At 57.5% G+C, this 15937-nt stretch overlaps 1 protein-coding gene across 2 annotated transcripts in view; it reads left to right on the top strand.

Annotated features, from left to right (window-relative positions):
• The window catches only part of LIG1 (DNA ligase 1), a 27668-nt gene extending 11731 nt beyond the window's left edge, over positions 1-15937 (top strand). For both annotated transcript variants that reach the window (XM_077840119.1, XM_077840118.1), the window contains exons 5-27: positions 53-188; positions 1529-1627; positions 2432-2644; positions 3336-3459; positions 3983-4081; positions 4792-4848; positions 4939-5111; positions 5919-6085; positions 6651-6727; positions 7226-7317; positions 7405-7504; positions 9676-9761; positions 10367-10482; positions 10572-10667; positions 10853-10963; positions 11135-11206; positions 11332-11476; positions 11607-11689; positions 12872-13024; positions 13790-13843; positions 14294-14437; positions 14738-14830; positions 15611-15937. In XM_077840119.1, coding sequence (XP_077696245.1) covers positions 53-188; positions 1529-1627; positions 2432-2644; positions 3336-3459; positions 3983-4081; positions 4792-4848; positions 4939-5111; positions 5919-6085; positions 6651-6727; positions 7226-7317; positions 7405-7504; positions 9676-9761; positions 10367-10482; positions 10572-10667; positions 10853-10963; positions 11135-11206; positions 11332-11476; positions 11607-11689; positions 12872-13024; positions 13790-13843; positions 14294-14437; positions 14738-14830; positions 15611-15691 — 2571 coding nt within the window. In that variant the 3' untranslated portion in view covers positions 15692-15937. The remainder of the gene's footprint in view (positions 1-52; positions 189-1528; positions 1628-2431; positions 2645-3335; positions 3460-3982; positions 4082-4791; positions 4849-4938; positions 5112-5918; positions 6086-6650; positions 6728-7225; positions 7318-7404; positions 7505-9675; positions 9762-10366; positions 10483-10571; positions 10668-10852; positions 10964-11134; positions 11207-11331; positions 11477-11606; positions 11690-12871; positions 13025-13789; positions 13844-14293; positions 14438-14737; positions 14831-15610) is intronic.

Raw genomic sequence — 15937 nt, 5'->3', positions numbered from 1 at the left:
GTGCTCTATGTCTCTGCCCTGCCTGTAGCACTCTTGGGGGGTTGTCTTTCAGGAGCCTATGCAAACTCCTCAGTCTGATCTTTCTGCGGATAGCCCCTCACCAAGCAGTAGCCACTCCGCTGGAGACAGCCCGGCCCTTTCTGACTCCCCTGCCATTGGCCGTGCTGGCATCCCCAGACGCAGGACGGGTAAGGACCCTGCCCGGATGTGATCATGCCCTCACTCTGTCCTTGGGCACTCTTTCCAAATGGCAGGCCTCTACCTGCACTCTCCCAGAATGGGCCTCCATGGTTCAGCCCACCTGAGCAGGTGTCTTAGGCCCCGTGCAATCAGGCAGAATAATAGTCCGTTATAGATGACTCCCTGGTTCTTTTCCCCAGGGCTCTGGGTAGGACAGCCACAGCCAGTAGGCTGGACCCCATGGGCCTGTGGGACAGGACAAGTGAGCTGGCGCTGGGGCTCTGTCTCAGCTCTCAGCCTGACTCCACACCAGCAGGGAGCCTTGCCTGCATGCACCCTAAATGGCCCATAGGACTTCCCATGTTATTGCCCTGAGCAGCCCCTCTTTTGTGTTTCCTGTCACAGTGCAGGGCAACTGTGCCTGTATTCCTCCTTGTGGTGCAGCAAGGGCACCAACTCTAGGCTCCCAGCTCTCCAGCCATTGCTTTTCTTGGACAGAGACATGCATCTCTCTCCCGCCTGACCAGTGTTTTTCTAGGCTGCAGATGATCCCTGCCTGCCCTGTGTTGTTCTCACCAAATCAGTCTAACCAGTGTCTGTGTTTTGCTTGCTCTTCGAAGGGTATGAACAATGTAATTGCCAGCAGTTAATGTGTTGCGCTCTCCCTGGGCCATGCTTTGTTGAGCTCTCCTCATTAAATCCCATCCATGCTGCTTGTTTGCCTTTTCTCCCTTGGGCCCTGACAGAGACCTGCCCATGTGTGCGTTCACTGCTGGGATCCTGGGCTCCAGGAGATGTTTCTCTGATTGCTGCTCCTCTCCCTTCCTTTTGGCTTTCTGCTGGCTTGGGCTTCTGTCTTTCTGAACTCTTAAGTCTTGGGGAAGGTTGGAGCTGGTCGAACAGTGTAGAGCGAGATGCAGTGTCGGTGCCTCTCTGCAGTACAGCTGTATTATGGCTGCCACATTCCTTCTGCCCACCAAGTCACTCAGGCCTCAGTGTTCACGAGGGGTCTGGTCTGGGGTGCCTAGCTGTGCCCCATTCTCAGAGGGGCTGAGCACCCAAATTCCACTGAAGTCAGCTGGAGAATTGAGGGTCAGACAGGGCACCTAAAGCCAGAGGGGCCTCTGGATGAGTTTGGCCTCATTGGGCGCTGTAGGTTACTATGCTGGCCTGGCATGCTCTCTGTAACCCAGTGCTGCTTCTGCTTCTGCACCGTGGCAATTGTGCACCTCTGGACTCTGCACCCCCTGTTTTTCCCACAACTTGTCCCAGTCCAAAGGCTCGGGGCTGGCTCCAGACATCCCTCCCAGTAGTTTGAAGGAGGCTGACTCTAAACTCTGCTCTTCAGCTCGCAAGCAGATCCCCAAACGCAAAATAGAGCTGCCAACTAGCAGGGAGAACAACAGGGATGAGGAGCCAAGTGCCAAGAGATGCCGGGAAGAGCAAGGTGAGAGTGTGCCAGCAGCTGCTCTGGGAATGCAGAGCCTCTGGCTTCCCTTCCCTGGATATCTCCTGCTGCTTCCCAGAGGGTCCTGCTGCCAGTGACACTCCCAAGGGGATCTGTCTCTTTCGGCTGGGGGCTCATTTGCGTGGCCTTTCCTTGGGGTGCTCAAGACCTGAGTACTCCCCTGACACAGGGGCCTGTATTGCACTACCATACCTGCAACCAGGAGGTGGCAGCAGTGAGCTTGCTGTAGGCATCCTGTGTAGAGCAGTGGCTCCCATCCTTTCCAGACTACTATACCCCTTTCAGGAGTCTGATTTGTCTTGCATACCCCCAAGTTTCACCTCATTTAAAAACTACTTGCTTACAAAATCAGACATAGAAATACAAAAGTGTCTCAGCACACTGTTACTGAAAAATGGCTTACTTCCTCATTTTTACCATATAATTATAAAATCAATTGGAATACAAACATTGTACTTGCATCTCAGTGTATAGTATATAGAGCAGTATAAACAAGTCATTGTATGAAATTTTAGTTTGTACTGACTTTGCTAGTGCTTTTTATATCGCCTGTTGTGAAACTAGACAAATATCTAGATGAGTTGATGTACCCCCTGGAATATCTCTGCATACCCCCAGGGGTATGTGTATCCCTGGTTGAGGACCACTGTTGTAGAACCTATCCTCTGGGACTGGCTCTCACCCTTCATCCCCAGCTGCATGGGTCAGCCAGCTGCCTGAGCAATGGGGTCCCTCCCTGCGCCCTGTGTGTCTGATCGGCTGTGGGCTTCTGTTCTGCTGCAGGCCCAGGAGATGAGGTAGGCAGGGGAGCAAAGGAAGAAGCAGCCATGGACATGCAAGAGGTGAAAGGTCAGCATTCGGAGATAGAACTGGCTGAAGTTAATGGCACTTTGGAGGAGGGGGCTGTGAACAAGGGAGAAGAAGACTGCACTAAAGGGGGAGCCCAGGAGAAGCCTGAGCCACCCAAGCCCAGCAGAGCCATCGCCAGCTTCTTTGGTGAGTGTGGGGGCAGTGTAGCCCCACTGGTTCAGGGACCCCTGGGCTGGGGTGGGGGCTGGGCTTGGGGAGCCGGTTTCCAGCATGAGGCATAATCCATCGCTTGTGTGTGGGGTCAGACTGTCCCCAACTGAGCTCTCCAATCTGGAGCTGCCATGTAGGAAACCGCCTCATGAACATAACAAATGTGGCCAGCAAGGCTCAGTGCCACTGTCCTTGGCACTCTCCAGAGCAGAACTGCGCCCAGGTGGAGGGTCACCTCCCAATAGTGGGGAGAGCAGTCCTGGCCCAGGACAGGCAGACCCAGGGGAGGGGACAGGAAGACATCCTGGCCCCCAGGATGGGTGGATCCGGGGGAGGGGCATGGGAGCTGGGTGGATCCGGAGATGGGTGTGGAGGCCTGCTAAACCCAGGGTTGTGAGTTCAATCCTTGAGGGGGCCATTTAGGGATCTGGAGCAAAAATTGGGGATTGGTCCTGCTTTGAGCAGGGGGTTGGACTAGATGATCTCCTGTAGTCCCTTCCAACCCTGATGATCTATGAGCAGGAGCTGATGTGTGCAGATCCCGGGGAGGGGGACTTAGCGTTAAAGGCAGTGGGGTTCCCCTGTGGGTATCTCTCCTGCAGGCAGGTGGGCCTGCTCTCCTCCAATGAATAATGTGCTGTGTGTTGGCCCTTTAAATCCCACATAGCCCCCAAGAAGGTGGCAGTGGCAAGGGCAGGGAAGGCAGATGAACATGCAGCAGTGGAGATACCACCTGCCCCAACTGGCTCAGCCACAGTGAGCAGCAATGGGAGTGATGGCACAACTGGCAGGTAGGGAGCTGTGGGCATGGAGCATCTCCTGTGCCTGGTGCTATGCCCCACCCTCGCAGTGGGGGAACAAACACACTGTAGGGCAGAACCTGTGTGGGGTGGCACTCCTCTATCAGGGGCGGTAGCCTTCCCCTCGCCCTCGCCCCTCTCCCAGGCAAGCATGGCCCTTTTTGGGGGTGGCAGGAGGCAGCGTCAGCTTAAGTCCTCCCCCTCGCCCTCCTGCGAGGTACAATTCCTGCAAGGGCTGCACATCCCATCCAACACGCCCCTGGGCTGCACCCAGGCCTACGTGCACACACAACTTCCTGTGACACTGCAGCTTCCCCCATGGGGGGCATTGGTGCAGGGGGTGCTGTCTCATCCATTCTATAATGGTGCCTGTTGCTACCTGTGCTGGGATCCCCTCGTTGGGGGTGCTAGTGCAAGTGAATTGTTGGGAGACTCCCAGAAACACTAGTGCGGTGGGGCCTTTGTACTGGGCTTGGTGGCTTCCTATCTCTCTTTGGCTTTGTGATCCCTCCAGTTTCTCCAAGCTAGTTGTGCCACTGGACCCTATGGAGTACAATCCTTCGAAGAGCAGCTACCACCCCATCCAGGATGCCTGCTGGGGGCATGGTCAGAGGTGAGGGGGCCATGAAGAGGCAGTGCTCCCTTATGAAGCCTGCAAGCCCTGCCCCATCTGGGGGTGGGGGGGAAGGAGGGGTGTAATGGGAGGTGCACACCAGGGTGCTTCCCCTGCTATCAGGGCTCTCGTCATACCACAGAGCTGTCACCATTCTCCTTTGTGGCACATCTGGTCCCAGCAGAGCAGCAGGGTGCTCTGCACTGGCAGTGGGGGAAAGCACCTGGCTGGGCCTAAAAAGCTTCCTGAGGAGTGACGGGGCAGGGGGGCTTGGAAATGGGGAAGCATGAGGGCTTGGGCTGCCCTGGGGATTCATGTGTGAGATTCCCTAGTGCAGACAGAGCTGCGGTGTGAGCCTTGGATGTGGAGCCTTGGGTCTGTTGGCCTGGCCCAAGGCTCTGAGTTTCAGTGGTATGCTTGCAGCTGAAGATACAGCAAGTTCCTTGGGATGTGCACAGGGGGGCTGCAGGACTAGGTGATGGGCCTAGGAACATGCAGTGAGCTGGCAGGAGTGCAGGCAATAGAACCCAGGAGTCCTGACTCCCAGCTGTCCCTGGTCCAACCACTACAACCCATTCCCCTGCCGTGATCAGGAATAGAACCCATAAGTCGTGGCTCCCGCCATGCTGCTCTCCCCACTAGCCTGTGGTTGCAGGGAGAGGAAATGTGTTGGGGTGGTGGTTCTGACAGATCTGTGTCTGTCTCTGCAGGGTCCCCTACCTGGCTGTGGCTCGGACCTTTGAGCGGATCGAGGAGGTGTCTGCCCGGTAAGGCCCCGTTGTGCTGCTTGCGCCTGGACTGCTAGGTTGCATTAGCGGTGGCTGATGCCCTTCCCTCATTATGTGTGTGTGTTCCAGGCTGAAGAACATTGAGACCCTGAGCAACCTCTTCCGCTCGGTGATCGCCCTGTCGCCATCCGACATTCTGCCCTGCATCTACCTCTGCCTGAACCGCCTGGGCCCTGCCTACAAGGGGCTGGAGCTGGGCATTGGCGAGACCATCCTCATGAAGGCTGTCGCACAGGCAACGGGTAGGGACCAGGCAGGAGGTCCCTGGCTGTGCTATGGCCTTCATCCCTGCTGACTCTGGGTGTCAGGTGTGCGGCTCCTGGGCAGTGGGACCCTGGCCATGCTGCCGCTTTCCATCCACTTATAGGTGTGGTGGCGCTGGCATAGGGTGTGCCCCCTTTGAGTTACCAAAGTAGCCGATAGCATCCGAGGGCCAAGGCTGTCTCCCTGTGACCATTCCCCCTTCCCAGAGTGCATGACTGCAGGTGCTGGGCTCAGTCTCCCGTTGGGGTATTAGGGCTGAGCTGCCCAGATTTTCCCAGCATGCCCTGGTACATGCACAGGCAGCACTGTGGTTGCAGGTGAACTGACTTGAGAGTTGGAAGGGATGCTGGTGTGTGTAACAGGTTTGGGGGTGTCACAGCCTGGGTGAGAAATCCATGCTGTATTTGCAATCTGGACAGGCCAAGCTGCCATCCCAAATGGGGGTTTGGCCCCAAAAGACTGGGCCCCAAGAGGCTGCTCCCATCTCCTAGAACTGCCTGCCTGGCCTGGGTCTGGCCGTTGCCTGCTTTGGGCCCACCCAGAGGGGAATAGCCTTCAGCCCCAGCAGTGGGGGGGATCTGGGCCCTAAGCCTCACAGTGCAACAGCTGATGTGCCCCTCCCTGGTGCCTGGGCACCCCGACTTGCACTGAGCAGCAGGCCCACTTGTTTGGGGAATGGCAAAGGGGTGGGGGAAGCTCGTCAGGCCACCCATGTGCTGGGGGCGTTGTGGTGTGCTGGATAAGCTGCCAGCTTGGGAACCTCCCTCCCTCCCTGTCGCCTGCAGGCCGCCAGCTGGATCAGATCAAAGCCGAGGCCCAGGAGAAGGGGGATCTGGGCTTGGTAGCAGAGAGCAGCCGCAGCAACCAGCGCACCATGTTTACGCCGCCCAAGCTGAGTGCTGCTGGGGTTTTCAGCAAGCTACAGGAGATTGCCAGGATGACAGGCAGTGCTGTGAGTGGGATGGATCTGCTCGCATAGGTGGAGCTGGTGGGCTTGGCCCTGTCTGACCTAGCTCCATGTCCCTCTGACAGGGCTGTAAGCAGCTTGGCCCTGGGCATGCAGAGCACTCAAGCTTTTCGCAGCTACTGGCTGCCTAGAGGGGTTGGCCCCCAAGAGGGGTGGAGAAGTGCCTCTGGCTCTGGGGCTGGCATGGCCACCTCTTGGCTGGCTCCTCAGGATGACAGGGCTTTCTGCGCCATTGCTCCCATGCTAGGGTGTTGGCCTGCAGCCCCTGTAATAAACATGGAAGGGGTGGTGCAAGGAGGGGGGAGTTTACATTTGTGATGCAGCCCTTCGCCAAGGGCCTAAGCTACTGCATGGGGCCAGGTTGGCCTGGGGAGGAGGGCCTGGGGGCACAAGCAATGGGAGTGGAGACCATGTGGGAGAAGAAGACAAGGCAGGGGGTGCAGGGGTGCAGCAGTCAGCCAGGCTGGTGGATGCTGCAGCCCCTTCCTGGCCCAGTGTATGTTTAGCCCAGGCTTGGCTCAGCTGGGCTGTCTGTCCTCCCCCCACACAGTCCATGAACAAGAAGATCGACATCATCAAAGGGCTGTTTGTGGCCTGCCGGCACTCGGAAGCTCGCTACATCACTCGGTGAGACATGCTATCCCTCCTGCATCCCAAGGCCTGGTGAGGCCTGTGTCAGTATCACCATGCTGCTGCTCCAGCTGGAGCCACTCTCCCGCTCCGCCATGACTCTGCCAGAACCTTCCAGTCCAGCCCTGAGCTCCTCATAGCTCTGCTGTTGCCTCTCGAGCCTGATCTACAGCATGCTGCTACCCCAGCCCTGTGCTCCGCCCACCTGCAGGTCTGCCGGTGCCCCTCAATCCTGACCTGCAGCCCCCTGCTGTCCCAGCCCTGGGGCCCCCCCGCCCCCTAGCTCTTTCTGTGCTCCTCAATCCTGACCTGCAGCCTCCTGCTGTCCCAGCCCTCGGCTTTGCACTCCCAGCCCACCTCTACTGGGGCCCTCAATCCCCATCCACAGCCCACTGCTATCCCAGCTCTGGGCTCCCCTCTACCAGGTCAGCCAATGCCCCTCAATCCTGACCCACAGCCTTATGATTTGTCTCTGTCTTCCCTTGTGTATTCCAGGTCCCTGGGCGGGAAGCTTCGGATTGGGCTGGCAGAGCAGTCAGCGCTGTCAGCCATTGCCCATGCCGTGTCTCTTACTCCCCCGGCACAAGGCAAGTCCATGGGGCAGGGTGCTGTGGGGCCATGTGCCCTGGTGGAAGTTGTATGTGAATGGGAAGTGATGTGTACTTCTCTTGCAGGGTTTCCCCCAGAGGTACTAGATGCTGGCCAGGGCAAGTCTGCAGAGGCACGCAAAACCTGGCTGGAGGAGCAGACCCAGATCCTCAAGCAGACCTTCTGGTGAGTGCTGCCTTTGCCCATACCAGGGTGGGGGCAGAGCCACAGCCACACAGATTTCCTTATGCTAGGACAGCTGTCAGAGCATGACCAGCAGGATCCCCAGCCTTCCATCTCCATCTGCAGGACTCCCCAGAGGTGGGGATAGGGGCTGGCCATCGTGCCCTGGGAATGGCATGCAGGATGGGCTGGGGTCCTGGCTCTCTGGGGGCTCTGCTGCTCTTAGGGGTAGGTCAGCATGGCCTTGCTTGGAGAGCTAGTTTGTATCTCCAGCACTGTTGGTGTGGGGGCTGTAGCAGGGCAATGTCCTCCTGCCCTTGCAGCGCTACGTAAGATCTGTTGTCTTGGGGCTCATGCTGAGGATCAGTCCCCCCTTCTCCCCAAAATCGGCAATACATGCTGCCACTCCGCCCTGATCCCTGCCAGCTGGTTTCCCCAGGGCAGAGGCAGTGGCAAAGAGCAGCATTCTTCCATCTCTGTATTGCCTTGGGCTGACAAATCCCTTTGAATCCTTCCTGGAAGCTGGGCTCCTCCTGGGGTAGTGCTGGCTGGCGGATGACAGGCATGGGATCCACACACATCCTTGGCTGGTAGGATCTGTTCCAGGGAGTGCCAGCTTGTGTCCGAATTCCCTCCAGAAGCACTAAGTGCACCGTCTCCTCTGGCTTTCAGTGCTGAGGGCTGCGTGGCTGCACATGGGGCTCTCTCTGGGGATGGGTTGCATCCTGCTGCATCGTGCTCCCAGCTCCTTTTAGTATATTTTTAGCTCCTGTGTAATTTGCAGCTCATGCACCCCTTTGATCATCTGTATGTGCAAACTGCTCTCTCCAGTGGCTTTCACCATCTCCCAGTGGGTCTGTCCTTGTGAGGGGAGACCAGTGCTGCTTTGCCAAACGGGCTCATTGTGAGCCTGCTATACAAAACGCACCTTGTTGTGGACTTGAATCCACTCACTGTTAAGAGGTTACACTCTGCTCCAATGCTGCTGTGCGTTCATTCTCCCGTGTTACCAACTGGAACCTCATTTCATCCATTCAGAGAAACCCCACGGTGAGCCCTGCTCCGTAGCCTCCTCCCCTGGGAGCTTCTCTTCTGCACCTGCCTTGCAGTGTAGTTTGTGTTTGTTACCTGGCTGCTTTGAGTGGCATGCAGTACTTCTGCAAAGTGCTTCCTTGGTTTGCTGACTGACCTCTCTGGATGCCTTTGCATTGGGGGTAGTTGCTTCCACGAACAAACCTGGTCTCTGCTGTTCACTTTCTCTTGTTTTCTCTTTCTCTGTGCAGAATTACCTGCACTCGAGCTTGCTACCTGGCTGTTAGGGGAGCACAGATAAATTGGTCCCCAGCTAGCCTGATTCCCAGTAGTTAGCTTTCTCACTTTGCTCTACAGCACAGAGCCTGGCAGCTGGGTCCTACTGGAGAAAACAAGCCTCTCCCGAGTGACAGTCCCACCTGCATCCCAGTGTTGTGTGATGTGTGAATGGATGTGTGTGGCGGTTTCCATCCTCCTTCTGGAAGGCAGTGTCAATGTCCTGCTGACTGGGGACTTGCCCCAGGGGGGGAAGTGCACACTGTCTGTAACCCCAAGGAAATAACTGAACAGCTCCAGCTGATGCTGGCTCTAGGGAAGGGGTTCTCAAACTGGGGTTGGGACCCCTCAGGGGGTTGTGAGGTTATTATATGGGGGGTCACAAGCTGTCAGCTTCCGCCCCAAACCCGCTTTGTCTCCAGCACTTATAATGTGTTAAATGTACAAAAATGTGTTTTTAATTTATAAGGGGGGTTGCACTCAGAGGCTTGCTATGTGAAAGGGGTAACTGATAAAAAAAGTTTGAGAACCACTGCTCTAGGGTGCATTCTCTGTGATGCTCCAGGAGAGAGAGCTACAAAGCAGGGAGTCTTCAGAGATGCATGAGCCTGGTGGCCTATCTCAGAAGGGCTGCCCTGGGCTGTCGCAATTCAGCACTGTCTCACAGTGGTGCCCAAGGGCAGCGGTGGGTGAGATAAGGGAAGTTGTCTCAGAAGCACCATCTCCATGCCATCCAGAGAACTCTGTTGACCCCAGCTCCGGTGGACTGGGGCTGTGTGAGGTCCTGGTGCTTCCCCATGGGACAGAGTGCGGGGAGTGAGCGCACCGGAGACTGGCAGGAGGCCTCCTCTATGTTTGTGTTTCAGTGAGTTGCCTAGCTATGACATCATAGTGCCCATCCTGCTGGAGCACGGAGTGGAGAGCCTGCCACAGCACTGCAAGATCACCCCAGGTACCGTCAGCTCCCTGGCACCAGAGCCCCCCACCTAGCACCTCCTGCACCTGCATAGCCTTCTGCACTATGGCATAGCCCCGCTCTTCCCATCTGCGCCCCTCCTTGTGTGTAACGGGCCTGTTTTGATTGTACTCTGCGGCAGGGACAGTTGCTATGATAGTGTGCAGTGCCCATTTGGATTGGGGAGGGACTGGATCAGAGTCAGTGTGTGCTCTGGGGCAGCACACGGTTGGCATGTTGGGGGTGAGTCAGACTGCTGTGGGGCAGTGCCCAGTGTTGTGCTGTGGGGGAGCAGGACAGACAGACTGTGCTGTGGGGCAGGGCCTGGCGTGATGTGTGTGTGCGGGGCCAACCTGGCATGGGGGTCGGGGGTTAAGCAGACTGCTGTGGGGCAGTGCCCAGTGCTGTGGTGATTGTCTTCAGGGCCCACCTGGAATGGGGAGAGAGGGGGCGGGGTCAGATACTGTGTTGTGGGGCAGTGCCCATCCTGTGATGTGTGTGCAGTACCTGGTGCAGGGGGTCCGGCTCCTGGCCACGGCCCCTGGATGCTGCTATCATCCACATGCTGAGGATCCTGATGCCCCAGTGCGTGGCCTCCCTAGGGATCCCGCTGAAGCCCATGCTGGCCCAGCCCACCAAGGGCATTGGGGAGGTGCTGAAGCGCTTTGAGGAGGCTGCCTTCACCTGCGAGTACAAGTATGACGGGGAGCGAGCCCAGGTAACAATGCCACACCCGGAAACCAGGGGGGGACCCCCCCACCCCCTGCAGCCTCCACTGTTTCTCATTGTGCTCCTTCCCCTGCCCAGATCCACATCCTGGAGAATGGTGATGTGCACATCTACAGCCGCAACCAGGAGGACAACACCTCCAAATACCCTGACATCATCAGCCGCATCCCCAAGGTAAGGAAGTTGGGACATAGAGTGCTGGGGGGTGCGAACAGGCAGGAACACTTAAGGGGAGGGTGCTCCCCTGAGCAGCAGGAAACGGAAGGAGGTGGGGCAGGGATACAGGCTGGGGGCTGCAGTGCTATTGGCACCATGAGCCAGCCCTCTGTCCTTTCACGCATTGACACCCCCCTGTGCAGGTGAAGAAGGGCAGTGTGCGGTCGTGTATCCTGGATGCTGAGGCCGTGGCCTGGGACCCTGAGAAGAGGCAGATTCAACCCTTCCAGGTCCTGACCACGCGGAAGCGCAAGGTGAGGGGGCAGTTCCTGTGAAGAGGGGTGTGGGGCTGGTCCCTGGGTGGGCAGGTGAAGCGGGGAGGAGAGTGGGGCTGGTGGTACAGAGTGGGTTGGGTGGGGAAGAGAGCAGGGCTTATGGGGTGGACAAAGCAGGGCAGTAACCCCTGCTGCTGGTTGTCTCCTCAGGATGTGGAAGCTGCTGAGATCAAAGTGCAGGTGTGTCTGTATGCCTTCGACATTCTGTACCTCAATGGGGAGGTGAGTTCCTACCTGTGCTCCCTAACCCCATTGGCCTCACTGCAACCCCCCACATGCTATCTGCCCCATCCCTTACATCCCCTCACTTGCCTGTGACCGAGCACGGTGCCCTTCTGTCCCTGCAGTCCCTAGTGAAGGAGCCATTTTCCAGGCGCCGTCAGCTGCTGCACGAGTCTTTTGTGGAGACGGAGGGGGAGTTCTTGTTTGCCACCTCCATGGACACCTCCAGCCTGGACGAGATCTCTGAATTTCTTGACCAGTCCATCAAAGGTGAGCTGGAGGGGGTGGGGATGCACTGCCCTGCCTGTTAGGGAGAATGGATTAAGCACTGGCAATGGGTGAGGGGAGATGGGGCACTCCACTCTGCCTTTCAGGCCTTGGTAACCAGCCTCTCTCGCAGACTCCTGCGAGGGCCTCATGGTCAAGTCCCTGGAGGTGGATGCCACGTACGAGATCGCCAAGAGATCCCACAAGTGGCTGAAGGTGAGAAAGCCCTTGCTGCTGGAGTGGGGACCATATGTCCTACTTCGCTGGCGGTCAAGTCAGTGGCACACAGCACACGAAGTTCTTAGTGTCACACAGAAAGAGGAAGGCTCAAGCAGAGCCCATTCTGGTCAGCCCTGAGCCCAGCAGCCCAGCTGTGGTGAATGATCTGAAACCGATCTTTTCAGGCTCTCTTTTCCATAGTAAGTTCCCAGGAGAGAGCAAGAGAAACTTCTTCTTCCAGAGCCCACAGTTATCCCTGCTGGTCACCTCCTAGTCTCCTGCTGATCTTGTCAATCCAGGAGTCGCTAGAACTGAGCCTCTCCTGTCCTTTCACGCATTGACACACCTCCTCCACTCTGTGCAGGTGAAGGCGGCCTCATTAGGCTGATGCGGTTAAGGCAGGTCAGTTTCTCAGCCAGTGGCACACAAGGGAGTGATGTGGCCAACATCATATCTGACCACCATAGGCAACCCTAACCCAATGGATCAGGTACCCATTTTGCAGCTGGGTGAACTGGAGGTGGCCTTTCAGTGTGAGATTGAGCGCAACTCAAACCTTCAGGTTTATAGTTGAGCACCTTAACCACTCAGCCACCACCCCTCTATTGCTACCCCACTGGGGTTTCTGGCACTGGGAGGAGACATGCTGTTCCAGATGTGGAGGGGGGTCCAGGAAGCTCTGGTAGTAGGAAGGCTATCCCACAGTGGGGAGTGGGGGGGCCCGTTGCTCTGACTTGGCAGTGGGGAGAGGAATCGGAGTGGGTTGGAGGCAGCTAACCATACTCTGGGCTCCTGGATGCTGCCTGGTGCCAAGGCACATCCATCTAGGACAATGGCGGCAGGGCGGGGAGCCCCAGCTCTGGGGACACAGGTTGGCATCAACTGAGAGATCCACATCCTGCCTCCTTCAATTGCACTTGCTCCAGCCAGAGTTCCCTCTCCCATGACATGAGGACAGCAAACTATCATTGCATGGAAGTGGCTTTGCATTACGCTGCTGTCCTGGGGCTGCATGGTCGCTGTTGACCCCTGGAGGAGAGAGGCCTCGTGTTCCATTCCCCACCCCTCTGAACCAGCCAGTCCTCCCCACCTGTGGCTGGATTGGAGCAGGCAGCCCTTTGAGGAGAAAGGACCTATGTCCCGCATACACTGTTGCTGAGGCTGGCTCTGCTGTTGCAGCTGAAGAAGGATTACCTGGAAGGTGTTGGTGACACTCTGGACTTGGTGGTGATTGGTGCCTACCTGGGTAAGGGCAAGCGAGTAGGCATGTATGGCGGCTTCCTGCTGGCCTGCTATGATGAGGAGAGTGAAGAGTACCAGAGCATCTGCAAGGTAGGGAGCATGGGCTCTTCCCACAGGGCTGGGAGCCTTCAGGCTGGCACAGCCACAGGGGCCCCTGGGAGATGGGCTCCCTTACAATCCCAGGCTCCCATGCTGTTCTGTGCCCCATGGATGGGGCTGTGATTTGGGATTACACTAAGCACTCTTGGTGAGAAAGCAGAGCAGCACTGCCCTCTCTAGTGCCCCCTTCTGGGCTGCTGCCTGTGGGCAGGAGCAGGGGAAGGAAAGCAGCTCCCTTCCTGGGTTAGGGGGATGTTAATAAGTGAGGGTAGTTGGGGGATGGCTGTTGGGTGCAGTGTTAGTGTGTCAGGCCCATTTGAGGGCAGTGGAACAGGCCAGAGGGAAGAGAATGGTTTTCATGGCAGGGGGAACCCCAGTGGGCCAAGAGTGGGAGGAGGTGGGTATGCCAGGGAGAGTAAGGGTGAGCATGAGCATGCTGGGGCATGGAGGTGAGCAGGCTGGGGGGTGGGGATGAGTGGTGGGGTTGTGCAGGAGGTGCAAGTGAGCATGCTGAGGGGGAATGTGAGTATGGGGTCGTGCAGGGGGGCAATGGCAGAGATAAGCAGGCTTGGGGGAGGAGGGTCGTGCACAGGGGCAGTGGCGAGCAGCCTTGGCGGAGGGGGATCGTGTGTGGTGGGGTGGCAGGGGTGAGCAGGGCAGGGGGGCGCCACGATCGGGGTGAGTAGGGGTGGTGGTGGGAGTGAGCAGGCCAGGTTGTTGGGGAGGGCTGTTTTAACGCCCTGCTCTCTCCACCAGATTGGGACTGGCTTCACAGAGGAGATCCTGGAGAAGCATTACAGCTTCCTGAAGGTAGGAGGCTTTGCCCAGACCTAGCTTGCAAGGCTGTTCACAGGGAGCTCCCCCATTGCTAGCTCAGCCCAGCTGCTGGGTGCTCTTGAGGGGCATGAGCATTGCCCTCTTGGGCCCTGGCTCCCTGCCCTGAGCCTGCTTCTCAGAACCCCCTGCTGGTCGCTAGAGGTAACCCTCAAGCTCTGGGAAGATCTTTAACCCCTCTGCATGCAGTGAGAGACTTGTCCAGAGGCACTCAACCAATCAGTGGCAGAGCCTTTGGTGGAACCCAGTTCTGGCTCCCAGCCCCCTGCTGTAACCATCAGACCCCACTCCCTTCCCAGAGTCTTGGCTCCCAGGGCATAAGGTCTCTTACAGTTGTATAGCAGCTGTTCTGGAGTGTGCTTGGAGTTAGATGCACACCTCCGGAGAACAGCTGGGCCTGTAACCCTTCCCTTCTGACTGTGGCAGGACCATGTGCTAGAGAAGCCACGGCCCTATTACCGCTGGGATAGCAGCACTGAGCCCAACCACTGGCTGGCAGCTGTGCAGGTGTGGGAAGTGAAGTGCGCTGACCTGTCCATCTCTCCTGTGCACAAGGCAGCTATAGGTCTGGTGAGTCTGGGGCAGGGTCTGCAGTGAGAGGAGGGAGAGGCTGGAGCAGGACCTACAACCAGCCTGCAGTATGGGACCAGCCTCAGGCCTTCCCTAATGGACCACCTCGGGCTGCTGTCTATGCATTGGGAGGAGTGGAACCCCTCATAATTAATCCTGGGCTGCTGGCCCAGTCAGTCTCAGCACCACTGTAACCCTGGGCTCTACCCTGTCCCTTAGAGCTTGGGAACACCCTCCCAACCTTCCCCCAGGTGCCCAGCTGGCCCCATCCATGTCTCATAGGCCCTTTCTGGCCCCCAGGTGGATGAGGAAAAGGGCATCTCCCTGCGCTTTCCCCGGTTCCTGCGCGTGCGTGATGACAAGAAGCCTGAGGAAGCCACCACCAGTTCCCAGGTAGCACATGGGGCAAGGGTAGGAACAAGTGGCTTAAGTCTGCAGAGCGCCTTCCTCTCTTCTCAGCTGGACTTGGGGCTACTGCTCTGTTGGGAACTTGTGCTAGAGGCCTATGCCCAGGGCAGCCCTAGACTGGCATGCACATGGCACAGAGGAGGGCGTCCACCTTTCCTTCACAGGCAGTGCCTGGGAGTGACCTCCAGGACAAAGGCTGGGCCCAGCAGAAATTGCTCACTGTGTAGTGTTGACTGACACTGTGCTAGGGGTGCTGTGCTACAAGGAGCAGGGTAGCAGGAAAGTAGGGGACATGAGCCCCTCAGTGTTGGCCATAATGCCCCAGCATGGCACCAAGGGGCTCTTTCCAAGATGCTAAGCTGATGTCCCCACAGCACTTTAGCTCAGTCAGGGTGTTGATCCCAGCATACTGGCTAAATCCCTCCTAGCGCCAGGCCCCTGTGCCAGGGGTGAGCTAACCTCACTGCAAGCATGGGGTTGTCCCTCCCAACAGCAGCCCACATTGCTCAGTTTGGTATGGGCCTATAGGTTGTTACTGCCCTTGTCTCTGGGGCAGCAGGACCTGGCTGAGCTTCTCCAGTGAGTTGATGGGCACAGTTCTAGATGAGCATCTTCCTGTATGTAGGGGCAGGAATGGAGATGAAGCCTCTCTGAGTTAGGCCTGCCTCCTTTTCCAGCACAGCTCCAATGGGGCTTCTCCGAGCCATGTGGTTGGCACTGTATGGGACAGAGTTGGCAGCTTCCATCCCTTTCTCTTGGCTGCAGGTAGCTGAGCTCTACAAGCAGCAGCAGCAGATTCAGAACCAGCAGCCTGTGGAGAAGGCTGAGGAGGAGGACTTCTACTAGTGCTGGTGTGGGGAGCTCAGGAGGGGGTAGGAGACACCAGTGGCTGCCAGGGCAAGGATGGTGAGTGCCCTAGGCTCCCTGCTGCCTCCTCTGTGCTTGGCGCTAAGGCCCAGAGCTCTTGTTGTCCTTCCCTAGGTGCACTGAGCCCCTGGAGGGAAGGGAAGGGAAATGCTGGCCTAAGGCAGCGGCATCTGTTCAGTTGTAATGAGCATTGTTGTGTACAATAAACCTTAAATCTCCTTCTTA

Source organism: Eretmochelys imbricata, chromosome 23, assembly GCF_965152235.1.
Source record: "Eretmochelys imbricata isolate rEreImb1 chromosome 23, rEreImb1.hap1, whole genome shotgun sequence".
NCBI classification, from domain to species: Eukaryota; Metazoa; Chordata; order Testudines; family Cheloniidae; genus Eretmochelys; species Eretmochelys imbricata.
Note: the sequence above shows the minus strand (reverse complement) of the source record. Positions and strands in the feature narration are given on the sequence as shown.